The sequence below is a fragment of the Salmo trutta genome, chromosome 18, assembly GCF_901001165.1.
Source record: "Salmo trutta chromosome 18, fSalTru1.1, whole genome shotgun sequence".
In the NCBI taxonomy this organism is placed as follows: Eukaryota; Metazoa; Chordata; class Actinopteri; order Salmoniformes; family Salmonidae; genus Salmo; species Salmo trutta.
In genome coordinates this window covers 30,368,186-30,387,287 of record NC_042974.1, presented here as the reverse complement: position 1 = coordinate 30,387,287, position 19,102 = coordinate 30,368,186, and the positions used below count along the sequence as shown (strand labels likewise).

Genomic DNA, 19,102 nt, shown 5'->3' with positions numbered 1-19,102 from the left:
CGACATCCATCAAAGCAGAGATTTGTCATGTTATCCCCTGATTGAGGAGACTGCTGGTCTCGGCCTCTCTCTCAGCTGTGATTGGTGAGGGGATACCTGTGTCTCCCCCTCCGTCTACACTGCCTACCACAACACCACCTTTTTTCTGAGGACTTCTGACAGGAGTCTGGAGACAGACAAGCCAACCCACCCAAATGGAGGCTTACTTCTCATACATTTCTACAGCTACGGCTTAAAAAAGGAGACTGGGTTGTATTTCTAGACAAAACCAACAAGCTAGAGAACCTAAAGAGTTCAGCACCTGTGCAGGACTGCTTCAAGACATCTCCCCTCACAAAAATGATCAATGAAGACAACATGCAGAAACATTATTGTGTCTGGAGCTGTAAGGATGCAAATACACAGGGGACCATCCTTTTGCGTAGTTGTTTGGAAATAATAAGTATGAGTATATTTTTCAATAAATCACTGCCAACTTAGATATCCAGCGATGGTAAGTTTGTAAAAATACAGCATACTTGTGAGAGTCTTTTTACATTTACTCAGCAATTCTAAACAAGCACTGTCAAATAACATTGGCCTCCTAAACTCTTCCCTTGCAGTAAGACTGCACCTACAGAGGACTGGAGCGCCATTAAAGATGTAGGGATGATTAGGTCAGAACTGGCATTGATAGAACAGAGGGCAACATATTCCCTAAGCTGAAGCTGCAGCTGCAGCACCCCCAGTCAGGGAGTCCTCCGGTCTATCCCTGTCTGTCCCCCACTGTACTGGCATCTGCATCCTTTTGAGTTGCTATTGAGCTTCAGTTTGTGTAATGACACAGCTTGCCAGAGAGTAAGATAAGGACACCACAATGTCAACAGTTGACTCATGTGGTGGCAAACAGAGTGATAACCACTCACTGTCAATCAAGACAGATGAACTGTAAACTCTCAAATTCAACAATGATGATCCACCTCTACTAGATGATGACAAGTCATTTTAGAGGGGAGGTGCCTTTCATGCAGCCAAAGAGTGCGTCAGAGGGCTGCTTCTGGATTGTCCACGTCCCTCTGGGCCGAGTGATAGCAGGTAAACAGAGGGCTACAGTGAAATTGCTCACTGTGAGGTCTGAATTTAATGCCTCATTAAAAACCACAATAAAGGGACTGCAGCATCGCTCTGCAGCCCCAGAAACTCGGAGGGAATTATTCATCGTAGCAGTCAAAAAAAAAAATGGGCGTAATAAAGACTACATAGATGGCTATCCAAATAGATTTTTCTACAAACTCTTTTCTTCTTTGGTGAGACTTTTTGAGGTTGCATGCATTGTGACCTCTAGCCAGCATGGGCCTTGTGTCAATTAACGTTGAACTGTGCGGTGAAAATCGGCAGTAAATCTATTTCAGCCGGTTCTTCTGGCGAGCATGGGCGTAGAAATAAATGTCAATCTGAATAGATCTATCTATACTCCTCTGTTTGGCCAGCTGCTAGCTTCTGGAAAAGTCTGGCAATTCTATCATCTAATATTTAAACTCCAAATGGAGGGGTGGGATATGATTGCCCAAGGGCTGGTTAGAGGCATATTTCACATCATTTATCTTTCCAAATAGGTCAATTATATACAGTGGGCCCATCTACTGAGTGTGTAAATGCCAAAGCTTGCCTGCAGTCACATGGGGCATGTGCTCCGAATTCTGATCATGCAGTATGACTTTATTAAAGATAAGCAGCTTATCTCTGCTTAGTCCCAGGGATGGAAACGCTGAAAGTCCCAGGGATAGAAACGCTCAACGTCCCAGGGAGATTGCTGAAATTAAATCCAAAGGATTCTCTGGTGTTAACAATGCACAACATAATGACTGATGATCATTTCTCTCTTTGCAAACACATCAATTCAGTGCTAAATGAACGGGAGCTGACACTGCGTAAATAAGTAATCTGAAATAGCTTTTACATTGTAAATAGCTCCACACAAACTGGGAAAATACCCTGAAAAAAATACTTTATATCAGGAAAAGAGGATTTCTGAGGGAGGAATGACTCCTTTAAAATTCCCTACAATGGGGGAATGCAAATAAAAATGAAAGCATTTCTGTCTAGATTCACATTGAATATAAAATCCCCTAATAATCTCTTACGTCAGGCTTGACCACATTAACGCAAATTCCACCAGAAACCTGGCAGGGTACAAGCAGATAATCTGCATTTAAATTGAGAGGAAATTAAATGAGAGAGGCTTTCTTCATCTTTACAAGACATGACTGATACATTTCTAAGGCCAGATAGTCCTGGCCTTTCCAAGAATAATTATTGTTTAAGGAGCACCAGGTGAGATTGCCAGGCTTCCAAAAATCATGCGCTGGGAAACCTGAGAGGGGACAATCTGTCACATGGGCAGTCTCTTTCCTCTTACAGTAGGAAGTCATGGCTAGGGAGGAGAGAGCATTCCACTACCTCAACCCAATGGCTGCCTATTAAAAGGCTATTTCACATGCAACTGTGAACGCATACCACTGGGACTGGAGGGGGAATACCACCCATTAAATAAAAAAATGAACCCAGGGCAAAGTTCACCCTGCATAAAAAGAGCTAATATTTACACTGGTGGTCTAATGAGAGCCGGGACATGTATGAAGAAGCCCAAAGTCCTCTAGGATGGGCCAGGTCACAGGAAGAGCAGGTTTCTGTTGATGTTCCATCTGAGAGCTCAGTGGAGGAGTCATGTGGGGTTGAAGGTTGAAAGTAGAGGCCAAGGCTCTTCCTGTCTGATTGGCAGTCTATGTGCTGGGATCCCAGTCCACACCGGGGCTGGAGGCAGGCCACAGTATGTGGGAATAGAAAGAGGGCTGTTGGGTGAGTTGAGAGATAGGAGGAACAGTCATTCGGCACATGGCTCATATCATAGCCCATCCACAGGCCCCCTGGCACAGTATAAATAAACAGAATGTGATAGCCTTGTAAATAGCCACCTCTTTCCACCACCGCTTCTTAAATAGCCATTCTGTTTTCGTATGTGAATACATGTGCATGTCTGTGTATGAGAGAGTGAGTAAGTGAGGAGGTTGTTTGATGTCTCTGTGTGAGTGCTTTATGAATGTGAATATGTCTGTGTATGTGAGTGAATATTAGTATGTACAGTAAATATGTGAATGTGAGTGAATACTAGGGTTGAATATTTTCCAAGTATTTTACAAATGTTCCATCCATAGAATAAATAACTTTTCTCCCGGGTAACCCGGGTATTTCAAAACCAGAAGTGTCATTGAAAAGTATTATAAAGCATATAAATAGACTTATAAGCCTGATGCTACCTGATGCTGATGAGTCATTAAAGCAAAGGAAAGGGGCAGATACACATTAAATATGTTTTAGGAGCTCTACATTAAAGACATTTAATGAACCCAAGCCCAAAAAAGGCCAAATGATTGTGCCGTTATCCAATACATATATGATATAGGCTACTGCACATTACGCACAACAGAAAAACATAAAAGCCCATAGATGTAGCTAGCTATATGCTCGTTTGGGTAAATAAATGACACTAGCTCCAGTTTGCTAATCTTTTTGAGTGTGAACTGTATTACTGTACTGTATTGTATTATACTGTATTATATGGACGGGAATTACGCACATCATTCAAACCATGATGAAGCAGGGAGAGAACATGCAATTCTGGTGCAGCACATGAGGCCTACAATGTTACAAATATAGGCTAGTAAATTAGATTTTCATTTTGAAATATAATAGGGCTTATTTGTATAATTAGTAGGCTGACACATTTATACCTTTCATAATATTTCCCCTAATGTTATTAGCTTACCTCCTCGTTCTCTCTCTATTGTTGCTTCATACCTTCCTCGCTTTCAACAGTTAAATGAAATAAGTTTAGTTGCCTTTATCTTCATCATTCTAATGACATCCTTGAATAATATAGTGGCTTGTGAAAGTATTCACCCCCTTGGCATTTTTCCTATTTTGTTGCCTTACAACCTGGAATTAAAATTGATTTTTTGGGGGTTTGTATCCTTTAATTTACACAACATGCCTACCAATTTGAAGACAGAAAATATTTTTTATTGTGAAACAAACAAGAAATAAGACAAAAAGACTGAAAACTTGAGCATGCATAACTATTCACCCCCCCAAAGTCAATACTTTGTAAAGCCACCTTTTGCAGCAATTACAGCTGCAAATCTCTTGCGGTATGTCTCTATAAACTTGGCACATCTAGCCACTGGGATTTTTGCCCATTCTTCAAGGCAAAACTGCTCCAGCTCCTTCAAGTTGAATGGGTTTTGCTGGTGTACAGCGATCTTTAAGTCATACCACAGATTTTCAATTGGATTGAGGTCTGGGCTTTGACTAGGCCATTCCAAGACATTTAAATATTTCCCCTTAAACCACTCGAGTGTTGCTTTAGCAGTATGCTTAGGGTCATTGTCCTGCTGGAAGGTGAACCTCCATCCCAGTCTCAAATCTCTGGAAGACTGAAACAGGTTTCCCTCAAGAATTTCCCTGTATTTAGCCCCATCCATCATTCCTTCAATTCTGACCAGTTTCCCAGTCCCTGCCAATAGAAAACATCCCCACAGCTTGATGCTACCACCACAATGCTCTACTGTGGGGATGGTGTTCTCGGGGTGATGAGAGGTGTTGGGTTTGCGCCAGACATAGCGTTTTCCTTGATGGCCAAAAAGCTCAATTTTAGTCTCATCTGACCAGAGTACCTTCTTCCATATGTTTGGGGAGTCTCCCACGTGTCTTTTGGCAAACACCAAATGTGTTTGCTTATTTTTTTCTTTAAGCAATGGCTTTTTTTCTGGCCACTCTTCCGTAAAGCCCAGCTCTGTGGAGTGTATGGCTTAAAGTGGTCCTATGGACAGATACCCCAATTTCCGCTATGGAGCTTTGCAGCTCCTTCAGGGTTCTCTTTGGTCTCTTTGTTGCCTCTCTGATTAATGCCCTTCTTGCCTGGTCCGTGAGTTTTGGTGGGCGGCCCTCTCTTGGCAGGTTTGTTGTGGTGCCATATTCTTTCCATTTTTTAATATTGGAATCAATGGTGCTCCGTGCGATGTTCAAAGTTTCTGATATTTTTTTATAACCCAACTATTATCTGTACTTCTCCACAACTTTGTCCCTGACCTGTTTGGAGAGATCCTTGGTCTTCATGGTGCCGCTTGCTTGGTGGTGCCCCTTGCTTAGTGGTGTTGCAGACGCTGGGGCCTTTCAGAACAGGGATATATCTACTGAGATCTTGTGACAGCTCACGTGACACTTAGATTGCACACAGGTGGACTTTGTTTAACTAATTCTGTGACTTCTGAAGGTATTTGGTTGCACCATATCTTATTTAGGGGCTTATGCACACAGCACTTTTCCATTTTTTATTTATTAGAATTTTTTGAAACAAGTAATTTTTTATATTTCACTTCACCAATTTGGACTATTTTGTGTATGCCCATTACATGAAATCCAAATAAATTCCATTTAAATCGCAGGTTGTAATGCAACAAAATAGGAAAAATGCCAAGGGGGATGAATACTTTTGCAAGGCACTGTATAGGACTAGAATTAGATCCAGAAGGCTTTCACTTCTCTTCACGAAGACTGAATGGTTATGGTATGAATAAATAACTGCTATAGCCTCCCACCATTGCGCGTTTGCTTTTCTTTCAAACTACCGTGAGTTCTATTGGCTGTTGTATTTAACATTCAGCAAACAAGAGCTTGCGTCTATTGGTATATGAAATGCTAAAAAAAAATCCAGCAAGCTATTCTAGTCTAGCTTTTCCTGCATGGTACTCCAAAAGCTAAGAAGTGTTTTTTAAGGAGAGAGGCCAGCGGAGCACAGGTGCGTGGGTATTGTACAGTGCATTCTGAAAGTATTCAGACCCCTTGACTTTTGCCTAATTTTGTTACATTACAGCCTTATTACAAAATGTATGATTTTTCCCCCTCAATCTACACACAATACTCCATAATGAAATAGCAAAAACAAGATTAGAGATATTTGCAAATGTATAATTTTTTTAAAGAACTGAAATATCACATTTACATAAGTATTCCGACCCTTTACTCAGTACTTTGTTGAAGCACCTTGGCAGTGATTACAGCCTCGAGTCTTCTTGGGTATGACGCTACAAGCTTGGCACACCTGTATTTGGGGAGTTTCTCCAATTATTCTCTACAGATCCTCTCTTATCTCTGTCAGGTTGGATGAGGAGCGTTGCTGCACAGCTATTTTCAGGGCTCTCCAGAGATGTTCGATCGAGTTCAAGTCCGGGCTCTGGCTGGGCCATTCAAGGACATTCAGAGACCTGTCTCAAAGCCACTCCTGAGTTGTCTTAGCTGTGTGCTTAGGGTTGTTGTCCTGTTGGATGGTGAACCTTCGCCCCCCAGTCTGAGGTCCTGAGCGCTCTGGAACAGGTTTTCATCATGGATTTCTCTGTACTTTGCTCCATTCATCTTTCCCCCAATCCTGACTAGTCTGCAGAGATGGTTGTACTTCTGGATGTTTCTCCCATCTGCACAAAGGAACTCTGGAGCTCTGTCAGAGTGACCATCGGGTTCTTAGTCACCTCCCTGACCAAGGCCCTTCTCCCCCGATTGCTCAGTTTGGCCGGGTGGCCAGCTCTAGGAAGAGTCTTGGTAGATCCAAACTTATTCCATTTAAGAATGATGGAGGCCAATGTGTTCTTGGGGACCTTCAATGCTTCAGAAGTGTTTTGGTACCCTTCCCCAGATCTGTGCCTCGACACAATACTGTCTCGGAGCTCTACGGACAATTCCTTCAACCTCATGGCTTGTTTTTTTTCTCTGACATCCACTGTCAACTGTGGGACCTTATATAGACAGGTGTGAACCTTTCCAAATCATGTCCAATCAAATGAATTTACCACGGGTGGACTCCAATCAAGTTGCAGAAACATCTCAAGAATGATAAGTGGAAACAGGATGCAACTGAGCTAACTGTTGAGTCTCATAGCAAAGGGTCTGAATAGTTATGCAAATAAGGTATTTCTGTTTTTTATTTGTAATACATTTGCAAACATTTCTAAAATCTTGTTTTGCTTTGTCATTATGGGGTATTGTGTGTAGATTGATGAGTTTTTCTTTTTATTTAATCCATTTTACAATAAAGCTGTAACGTAACAAAATGTGGAAAAAGTCAAGGGGTCTGAATACTTTCCCAATGCACTGTAAGTTAGAAGCTTATTATGCATAACCCATCACTAATTAGCTAAATATAAGGCTAATACTGCATTGAATGTATTACCTGAAAGAGGTAGGCTAGGACATACAGTGTATATATATATATATATAGGCTATATATCAATATAGAACAGGATGATCTATTTTGGATGCAATTTGAATGGAGGTGATGGAGAGCGAGAAAGACTGAGTGAGTGTCCGCGCGTGCGTGCACTGGTTTAAAGCAACAATATTCAAGTGATTGGCTGTATTAAAACTCCAGCTGCAATAAAAAAAAGATCTTTACAATAAAAATATGAGGTGACCCCCGAAAAGCCAGATGGAGATGTGTACATTAGAGACGCATTCGGTCTTTATATTACTGTAGCATAGACTATGCTGCAGCAAATGTAGGCCCACCTGTCACATGAAAAAAAGTTACCATGATGAGATGATAGGTTGACATGCATTGTGAACTGTGCTCCATTCTGAGATGGGCAGTCTGTCCCCACCCTGAGCATTGATGATTGATCATGCAGAGGCAGTACAGAAGCCAGATTTAGACATTGCATTTAATTTAACGCCATTTCACGCCATGCTGTTCATATAAATAATTTATTATAATTTCTCGCAGTGATTTATCCCAGGGAAAAGGGAGTGGTTTTGGCCGGTAAGTCACGGTAAATTCCGATAACCGGGTTTCCGCCATTCACCCTAGTGAATACTATATACAGTAAATGTGTGTGTGTGTGTGTGTGTGTGTGTGTGTGTGTGTGTGTGCACACGTGTTCATGGGAGTGTGTAGGCGGTGCCTTCATCACTCCCCATTCCTAGAATAGAAGGCGTATCTCTTTACCTCCTCCCCAATGACGAGAGGTGAGAGGTCAGGCTGGTCTCTCCCTGACCCAGCTCTGCTAACTCCACTAAATACTCGCTGACACACGGCAAAGCTACCTACTTAGGAGGCTTTGACCAGCCTTCTCACAGCCACAGAGGTATGAGTGTGGCCCTCCAACCATCAGCCACAACACTGAAACAGAAGTCCTCTGTTGTAGTAAGAGGGCCCCACTGTAGACTATTCTTCCCAGCCACTGCAAATCCATCTCATCAGCAGCAGTCGTAGAGGGGCAAATCCATGGTATCAAATTACGCTTTGACTCAGTTTTTTCACTTCAAAATGTATGCCAAACCAAAACCATGATTTCAAAGTTTAATAAACCATACAACTCTATGCACAATGACTACTTTTAACAAGTTCCACTGTAAAATGTAATAAAACAAATTTATTGGATGAATCAAACTTTGGTAATGAAATTAGGAAAAAATCTCCCTCAGGTTTTTATGCGACCAAGTTTTCCAAAAACTCTTAAATATCTGCTCCGAATGAAGATTCAAAGATGTCCGCAGAAATAATGGGGTGTTAGCTATAACACGACACCTTGACTTTGAAAAAAATCTATTTTGGTTATTGAACTACAGTAAGTGAAGTGCATTTACATGAGTCCCTGATCTGTACTACACAGAAATGCATAATTATGGATATTAATGTAATCCTCATGTTTCATAAGTTTGAACATCACAGCGCAGCACAGCACAGCACAGTAGAGTACAGTGCAGTACAATATAGCAGAGCAGAAGTAGGGTAGAGTTCAGTACAGTAGAATAGAATAGAGTACACTACAGTAGATTACAGTAGAGTACAGTACAGTAAATTATAGTTCACTACAGTAGCGTACAGTATAATATACTGTACTCTACTGTAATATACTCAAACTTTCTTTACTGTACTGTACTGTATTATACTGTACTACTGTATTGGACTGTACTCTACTCTACTCACTGTACTGTATTGTATTGGACTGTACTGTATTGTATTGTACTGTTTTACTCTACTGTGCTCTACGCACTGTACAGTACTGTACTGTACTCAGTACTGTACTGTATTGTATGGTACTCTACTGTGCTCTACTCACTATACAGTACTGTGCTGTACTATCCAAACTTGTGAAACATGCATCTATGATAGGTTCAAATTTGGTCCAGGGACTGGCCAGGGTGGACTGACCAAATTTCAACAACTTTACAATTTCCATGGACGTCCGGTGTCGGTCAGTGCTCAGTAGGTGAGGGTGCTGGTTACAGTAAATGGAAAGAGAGGGGGCTCATGGGTAGGTGTCAGTAAGAGCTGGGAGAGGTGACATTAACTGGAGAGAGAGAGGCAGAGAGAGAGAGGGGGAGAGAGAAAGGGAGGCGTTGTCCAGATTTAGACTGTTTTAACACTCTTGGTTTGACAAACAGGCGACAGAAAGACAAAAAGAGAAATGATGAGCTGAACATAACAGTATGCCAGTAGAAGGGAGGACAGTAGCAGGAGACCCAACTGTGGTTTGTGACTACTATGATTCCCCATTGTAGCCAATTCAATTGCAGTCATTCTGTTATCGACCTGGTAACGGAATTACGAGTTTTAATCACTTAATAATTCAGTAACAAGGCAATATTTCATAAATTCCAAAACAAAATGTAAGTGTTGATATTTGTTGGCAGGGGTCTTTACCTCAACATGATAGTGTTTTGATATATATCTGATACCTTTTAAGACTTTTCTGGGAGATGTTTTCTAAGACCCATTTTCCATCTGTTTATCCAGAAATCAAAGCCTTTACTTATGCCTAATTTGTAAGATGGAAAATGGTTGAAACTCTTAGCTTTCATTGACACCCAATTTGATACGCTACTATTCAACATGCTGGTGCTCATGGGTCCTTTTCAATGGAAATGCCCTGAGTCAGGAAGGGAGAGAGAGGTAGAGAGAAAGAGAAAGATAGAGGATGGACAGATCTGTTCTCTAGCACTTTAGCCTGCTGCTTGGGAGATAGAGACCAGCTGGTCCCGTGTTTAGATGAAAAGCTCTGGGGTGGATTGAGGGTATGGGTCTAAGGAGAATGGGTGCAGATTGCCATTGACACCAGTATATCTATTTAAGCTGGTCTCCTCTCAAGGGCATAGCTAAGGTTTCAGTGACACAAGAGCCTCATCCACTCTTTGTTGTTCTTACCACTTTGACTTGATTTACTGAGGCTGGCTGTAGTCTGAACAGGTGGCTTCAGACACCAATGGGCTTTACTAATAGCCAGACCAAACAAACAGGTAGTTTAAGGATGGTTTACAAAATGGGGACACAAGGAAGAGGATTGTCACCGAATGTGTGAGGTCAACGGGAGGTCAATGATTTGTTGTGACTGGAGCAGACACAACATGAACACTGATATGTTTGTTTGGGGTTATTTTAGGGGTGGGGGCTTTGAACATTGTAGCAAAGCACAGTCCAATCAGAATCTGGCTTCAGTCTGAGATTTAAAGGATTTCTACCACCGATGGCATGCATGAAATGTTGTTACTCTGTCAAATAAATACAATGGGGTCTACTGCAGCTAGGCTTTAAATATGCCAGCAAAAGAGAGCTGAAAAGTCAGGGTAGGAAGAGGGAGAGTGAAAGAAAGAGGGAAAGGGAGAAGTTGTAAACATAAGATCTTATTCCAGTCTCAACAAAATATCTGGCAAAACTGGGTGTGCTGGCAATGGCTGTGCAATTAAATAGAAAAAAAACGGGATTTTTTTCAGCGTTTCACTTTATTCAAGGAATGGTTACAAGAGCCTGGTAGTCTGAAATATCAGAGCAGAGATCTTGCTCATTTCTATATAAACAGATCATTGACAGGGGGTGAACCTGTGCAGTCTCGACCTTCAGCACTCAAATTCTCTGGCCACACTCACACACTCCACCACTGGCCCCTGTTACCATTCCAAGTCCTCCCCAAGAGAACCGACACACTCCGCTCTACCGTAGTGAACCCAGTAAACGTAAACAGAGCCCACTCATAGTTTATCAGCACGAATGTGTCAGATGAGAGACAGAGAAAGACAGAGAGACGGAGAGGAAAAAGAGAGAGCGAGGAGGATATCCACGTTTGTCAGTGGTCCGTTGCGGTTAGTTGATTCTCTGATTCCTTGATTGACTCAATACCCAGACCCAGCACCTTGCACAATTTGGAGCTGATCCCATGTGATTCATTTGGTTCCAGTGGGATTCTACTCAAAAAACAGATGCTTGGATACAGTTCCCATTTTATACAACCAGAGAAAGGAGAAATTGCCAACTTCCTGGGTGTAACTAGGAACATATTGGCACCACAAAGAAATTCCTGCTCGGGGAGTTATACACACACACACACACACACACACACACAAAAGGACCTAGAAACATTCGCACACTCCTCCCAACAAGTTTGTGGCTCACACTGCGAGAGAGAATGGAGAAGGAGGAGAAAGGAGAGTGTGTCACTTGTCTATACCTCTCCCTCTGAGTCAGCCACTATCTCCACAAGTGCTGAGTGGTGAGGTAATTCGTTCCTCATTCACCCAACCCTCACTCTGACCCTAACCCCCCAACAGGTCAATAGAAGCTTTGCCTCTGAGGAACAGGGTGGAAATGAGTGTAAGTTTAAGGGTACGACAGGTAAGAAATGATAAGTCATGTCAGACATGATTACAGGACTCGACTCATGTTGGAAATGGGGAATGTTACTTCAAACTGATGTGGGCGGGTGACACATGGCTCTGCTGGGGTTTCCTCAGAGAAGGGGGGAAAAACAGAACGATAGAGAGTGCAGAGGGAGAAAAAGACACACATCACTTGATCCAGCACTGACATGTTTTCCGAGGCCTGTCAAAGGGTCAGGACACAGAACCACAGGGGCAGGAGTTAGACCATAGCCTGGCTTACTCCTGGGACACACCATACAGTACCACCATAGAGGTCCCATTACAGCAGCAGAGCCATACATTTAGAGACTCATTTCCCTTACAGTTGACAGTATGAATGTCAGCGAATATCCTTAAACCTTCCTGCTCTACTGTAGATGTGGGTCTGTGTAGGAGACAGGCGAACGGTGTCATGCTGACTTTAGGAAGAAACGAGGCTATAGAGCCACCTGTGCTGCCCGCCTCGGCTTCCAATTGCTTCACTCCTCTTGTTTCTGTCTTTTTTCGTCCCTTGAGTAAATGAAGTAAAAACAAAAATGACACGGAATTTCCTTCTGACAGCACAGAAGGGCTTGTTTTGGCCCCTCAGGTATGACCAGTAGTGCTACTCAAAGTTATTTTGTCTGGATAAGGTTCTTTACTGCAGCCGCTGAACACACACACACACACACACACACACACACACACACACACACACACACACACACACACACACACACACACACACACACACACACACTTTCCTTAGCTCTAAATCTCTCTGTGCACCAAATATATGAGGACCATCACCTCCAGTAATGCCAGAGCCCAATCCGGAGACAAGCACAATTTGGGGCGGCAGGTAGCCTAGTGGTTAGCGCGATGGGCCAGTAATCAAAAGGTTGCTGGATTGAATCCCCGAGCTGACAAGGTAAAAATATGTCATTCTGCCCCTGAACAAGGCAGTTAACCCAATGTAGGCCGTCATTTAAAATAAGAATTTGTTCTTAACTGACTTGCCTAGTTAAATAAAGGTTAAATAAAAACATTTAAAATCCAAACCTCTTCTATCACACTTTGATCTTTCCTGAGAAATCAGCACTCACTACAGACAAATCGCCCCCTGTTTGCCCAAGTCTTTGTAAGGTTAGTCTGGGTATTCTATGAGGTCAATCATTGAGGTCAGACACTTATAATAACAATGGCACATTCACCCACTACTTTAGCTATTCAAAGATTAACGGTTAAACAAAGCTTTCTGTCGTAAGGCTCTCGATACCGATTGAACCATACTTGCAGACATTACAGTAACATCAAACTTTTCCCTATGATTTATGTGTTTGACAAAAATCATGGGGCGAGACTCCTCACAGCACAGCATGGACTTATACATAGCCTAAATGACTGAACCTACAACCGCATAATGGCATAGGTGTTAAATTAACTAGAGTGATGAAAACAGGTTAACCCATTAAGTGACATCACTGTTGGATCTGACCAATGAAACCCCATCAGTCAAGGAGCCCCCTTCCACTACCCTGACGACCCTCTCTTTGATGGAGTCACAGGGCATGTGTTTGACTAGACAACCCGATCATTTGTCATTTTAAGGGTCAGAGGCTTCACTGAGACCAGCCATTGGCCCAGTCATCCATTTATCACACTAGACAAACTCTCTGGGTTTCATACCAAAATGTAATCTGAAATCTCTTGAAATTTAACAGAAATTTGACACATTTATTAAAAATACAGTTGGTAATAGTATAAAATGTAACCTTTATTTATTTTGCCCTGCCGCTGCTTTTGCATATCTAACTGATCTGGTTATGAATGATAGATCTGGAGAGTATGTTTTCATTTGAAATATCAGATAACATATTCCTGCACTCATATAAGTGACGGGGGAATAGCTCCCTGTGAGAAATAATCCCCAGTGTAAATTGAGAGCAGCATTCGAGCACACAGATCTGGGTGCAATTAAACCGCCTGAGCAATGCATAAAACCTCAGATGTTTTACAGTGAACACACGCAAAACACAGCACATCAAAATGGATTCATTAACATTTGAAATATCATTAATCGATATCAGAACTAGGCAAACCGTGCCAACATTTGTTGGACCTGGTGTGAGGCAATTTTGGACATTTCTATCAACATGCTGCCCCACATTCGAGTGTGAACTGAGATTTACACAGAGATTTTTACGCTGATTACTCTTGACAAGTCGAGGGCCTTGCGCCGTGTCCGATATGATTGCACATTTTCCAGCAGTCGACTGTGGTGACAGGCAAAACAAACCAATAGCCAACCACAGCAGGAGTTAGCATCTTTTCAAATACAGAATCTTAAAATGGTGTAAGTGATTCTTCCTATCACACTGATGGATGGTGATAAACCCCACTAACACAGTCAACACAGCAGGAGGGAGTCCAGTTTAAAGGACATCGTGAAAACTCTCCCAGAGAAACATGATTTCTGTTCAGTGGGCTGGGGGCCTCACTGTCCTCTCTGGCACAGTGTGGGGCACGAGCAGTGCCAATATGATTATTTACAGATGAGCCCTCAGACCAACTCCGCCTTTGTTTGACAGTACGCACCCCTACGACTCTACTACTAATAAACTGTGAAGAGCGCGAAACAAAAACAGATTGGAAGAGAGTGATGGCTTAAACAAACCGTTCCAAGCATTCTCATAACTTCAATATAGATTGCAGTAAATGGAGTGGGCGTTGTCAACCACATGCTGCACTTGTAGAGAGAATACTCACTGCTGGGGCCGGATCAGGTGGGGGGACTGCTTGACGGTCAGGGTCATCTGGGCCATGTTGCTGACAGGGACTGGCGCAGGGGCATAACCCTGCTGGGGAATGGGCCGCTGGGGCACTATGCTGTGTCCATTGGTGTGACCGTTCCCTGGCTGCGCTGGGTAGGAGGAGGTGGGCATGGTGTTCTGTTCACATGCCTTGCCCTTGGAGCCCGGCTTGCAGACACAGAGCTGGGGCCTCAGACACATTCCTCCATTCTGGCACTGGGGCAGACAGTTGGCTGCAGCACAAAACATAGTGGGGGGGGGGAGAAAGAGAGAGTGAGTGAGATAGCAACGTGTACATACTCACTCACACACACACATGCATACATACACACTCACACAACATATAGAAACTCCAGAGGCAGACATAATATACCATGTTAAATGCCAGCTGTATGACGTTGTGTCAGGGAGATATTTTCAGACGTTTACAGAGGAAACTCAGGTAGTGGGGGTTCATTTAGGTGCCATAGAGTCATTACTCAAACCAGAAGTAATGTACGATTTAGGACAAAAGTATCATGAATTAATAATGCATTACCAAACACGGAGTCGCTGTTTTTCCTGCTTAACAAATTCATCTCTACAGTACTTAGCACTCATAATAAGCTTTTTGCCGTGGAAAAGGCAGAGGGACAGGGATAGAAAACCCTGTGGCAGAATCTAAATCCCTAACAATCATAGTCGGAAAAAGCTGTTCCCGTGTCTCTCTCTCATTATTAGTATTAGCAGCCAAAGTAAATCCCACCTCCACAGTTCCCCACACGGTGAATGTACCCTCCCAAAGCTGAGAGTTTGACAGTGCTTTACACAAGCTGAGGCTCGGTAATCAATTACTGGAGTCCCCGGCACAATGACATATGTGCAGTGGGTTGGGGCATCAGAGAGAGGGACTGTGTGTGTGTGTGTGTGTGTGTGTGTGTGTGTGTGTGTGTGTGTGTGTGTGTGTGTGTGTGTGTTTGTGTTTGAGTTGTTACAGGAGGCTGGAAGGTAGCCTGTAATTACACTGTGCTCCCTTCTATAAAAAAGGCACAGGACTGGGACTGTCATTTTTCAACTACAAAGCCTGCCTCGAGGCCACAGTGGCCAAAGCTTACACACTCCAATGCGCGTGCACGCACCCACACCCACACCCACACACACACATTGTAGATAATCAAATCAAACCCACTTTTTTGCTTTCAATGGAGCCATCATTCCAGAGGTGGTGTGTGTGTGTGAAGTGTGAGAACAAATGTCTCTGGCCAGCCCCACAGGCAACCTGAGGGGGGCTCCTCCACCACACTCCTCATTACCATCACTAGTTCCTTTTGATTTGTCAAAGTGATTAATGAGAGAGAGAGAGCAAACTGCATCAAAAAGCAAGTCATGCATCGCCCAAGGACATGAAAACAAATACAAATCCCCGTCACTCTCACCAGGCATCTACTAATGACTCGCCACTGGCTCAAAGCTTTTTATACCCCACTGAGCTATTTAGACACATGAGACCTAATAAACGCTGTGCAACAAGAGACCTCCTTAGAAGCATCAGGGGGCGATTACATCACAGATTACATCACTCCTGTTAAGTTATGTTTTGGTTTATACATACCCCACACTATAATTTTCCACTCTGGGACGTTTTGGTTTTTTTGCTTTCTTTTCTGAATAGAGTAAATGGCTTTATTTTTTCCGCCGCTGGACCTGAGTAAGGCTACCGTCGGTTTGTGAATAGGGCCACACAAGAGAGCTGTTCTGTGACAAGGGCACGGCGAATTAAGCGTTAGCTGGGGAGGGAAAATAAGTGACGTCCCACTTTGATAAACGACACCTTGGTTGACTCATAGGGAGTGTTGCCGGAGTCTGCAAGGATCTGTCGTGGAATACAAACATGTATTTGTGTGTGTGCCTACATTAAGCACCTGTGGAAATCAAGGTGCAACATCATATGCTTATACTAGTGGATATACAACCCATACTACCTTTCTCAGGAAATAATGCTCCATGCCGATGATCCAGTGCAGATGTTACGGGATGTCCCATTAGTTGAACAACCCCCATCCTACATCCTTTCCACACCGATCCCTAAAGTCTCACTGATTCCCAGGGCAGCAGATGACCTAAATTGTATATTTCTTGATTTATTTCTCTACCGCAAAGTTAAATTGGATCTGAAATGGTGCTGCAGTTGTGTGAATACTGTTTTTTTTACAAGAAAGAAAATATGTCTTTGTCCTCGCTCATAAACTGTCTTTCTGCCCACCTCCTGTACAATATGTAGGATAGAGACAGAGCACCGGTGGCTACAATGCTGACTCAAGCAGTCTGGGCCTCAATGGCCATTTGTATAAATGATAATTCCTCATTGTGTTTATTGCTGGAGTTGACACAAGACAGCATTGTAAACTTTCAGCCAACTGTCTGACATTATGGTTCACTAAAGCAGGTGGAGAGCCAAGTCAATTAAGACATTCCTGTTGCTATGGTATTGTGCCCATACTTAGTCCTCACCCCACTTAACTGCTGCTCCAGATCCAGGGAATCCGAATGGGCGCTGCACAATGACAACAGCCAGATACGTTCCCCTCAATCAGCAGACTCATCATAAATCACCAGGTGCTGGGCTGGGATGAAAACTGCTCTGTTTTCGCCATCTATCTTGTCACTTATTTCCATTGTCTAAGAATGGACAGATGAACCAATTTCCCTGATAAGAATTAGCCTCCTCTTCTCCTCCATCTCTTTTGAATTCCCTCCCTTTAGCTCTCTGACTTGGAAAAAAACCTGTCCAAGTCGTGCTCGCCTGGTCTTGGCAGGCGGCTGTGATCTCAGAAAAAATGTATGGTATGCATGCGTAGAGGATAAGCTGTCACGATCATCTGAAAGAGGGGACCAAAATGCAGCGGGGATGTGAATGCTCATTTTCTTCTTTATTAAATAAATGAACACAAAGACCGACGAAAACAGTCCTGTCAGGCACACAGCTAAACAAGAAACAACTACCCACAAAACCCATAGAAAACACCCCTACTAAATAGGACCTTCAATTAGAGGCAACGAGGAACAGCTGCCTCCAATTGAAGGTCAAAACAATAAACTAAACATAGAAATAGAATAACTAGAAAATAGAACATAGAAATACAAAACATAGAACACTACCCAAAACCCCAGACAACACAAAACAAACACACCCCTGCCACGTCCTGACCAAACTACAATAACAAATAACCCCTTATACTGGTCAGGATGTGACAGATGCAGAGATTAAACACATCACTACATGACTAAAAGTATCTGGACACCTGTTCGTCGAACATCTCATTCCAAAATCATGGGCATTAATATGGAGTTTGTCCACCCTTTGCTGCTATAACAGCCTCCACTCTTCTGGGAAGGCTTTCCACTAGATGTTGGAACATTGCTGTGGGGATTTGCTTCCATTCAGCCACTTGCTTCCATTCAGCATTAGTGAGGTCGGGCACTGATCTTGGGCGATTAAGCCTAGCTCACAGTCAGTGTTCCAATTCATCTGAAAGGGGTTGAGGTCAGGGCTCTGTGCAGGCAAGTCAAGTCTTTCCATACCGATCTTGACAAACCATTTCTGTATGGACCTCGCTTTGTGCACGGGAGCATTGTCATGCTGAAACAAGAAAGGGCCCCCCCAAACTGTTGCCACAAAATTGGAAGCACAGAATTGCCTATAATGTCATTGTATGCTGTAGAGTTAAGATTTCTCTTCACTTGAACTAAGGGGCCTAGCCCGAACCCTGAAAAACAGCCCCAGACAATTATTCCTCCTCCACCAAATTTTACAGTTGGCACTATGCATTCTGGCAGGTAGAGTTCTCCTGGCATCTGCCAAACCCAAATTCGTCCGTCAGACTGCCAGGTGTTGAAGCGTGATTCATCACTCCAGAGAACGCGTTTCCACTGCTTCAGAGTCAAATGGCGACGAGATTTACAGCACTCCAACCAACGCTTGGCATTGCACATGGTGATCTTAGGCTTGTGTGCGACTGCTTGGCTACGTGCTTCAGCACTCTGCGGTCCCGTTCTGTAAGTTTGTATGGCCTACCACTTTGCAGCTGCGCCGTTGTTCCTCCTAAATGTTTCCACTTCCTAATAACAGCACTTACAGTTAACCAGGGCAGCTCCTATGACGGTGCCATGTTGAAAGCCACTGAGCTCTATTCAGTAAGGCCAATCTACTTCCAATGATTGTCTATGGAGATTGCATGGCGGTGTGCTCTATTTTATTGACCTGTCAGCAACGGGTGTGGCTGAAACAGCCGAATCCACTCATTTGAAGGGGTGTCCACATACTTCTGTATATATAGTGTACCTGACGGCCCTGAGTAACCAAAGAAATCTACAAAGAAAACGTCAAGTAATCAGGAATATAAAGCCTTGATATGAGGTCTGCAAAGGGGAGTCCTGGTAAGGCAACTGAGAGACGAAGACATAAAGATATAATGGTGGAATTACCTGGATTACAGGAGAATCTTAATACTGTAAAGGAAAAGTTTACAGTATCATTTTTAGCTCTTCCTTGTTAATCTTCGAAAGAGGTCTTTTGCCTCTTCCAATAGGCTATGGTCCTTATATTTTTC

General features: G+C 43.1%; 1 protein-coding gene across 4 annotated transcripts in view; it reads right to left on the bottom strand.

Moving 5' to 3' along the window:
• The window catches only part of LOC115153174 (latent-transforming growth factor beta-binding protein 1), a 121,168-nt gene that overhangs the window by 94,810 nt on the left and 7,256 nt on the right, over positions 1 to 19,102 (bottom strand). For all 4 annotated transcript variants that reach the window (XM_029698310.1, XM_029698309.1, XM_029698311.1 and 1 more), the window contains exon 3: positions 14,470 to 14,746. In XM_029698310.1, the coding sequence (XP_029554170.1) occupies positions 14,470 to 14,746 (277 nt within the window). The remainder of the gene's footprint in view (positions 1 to 14,469; positions 14,747 to 19,102) is intronic.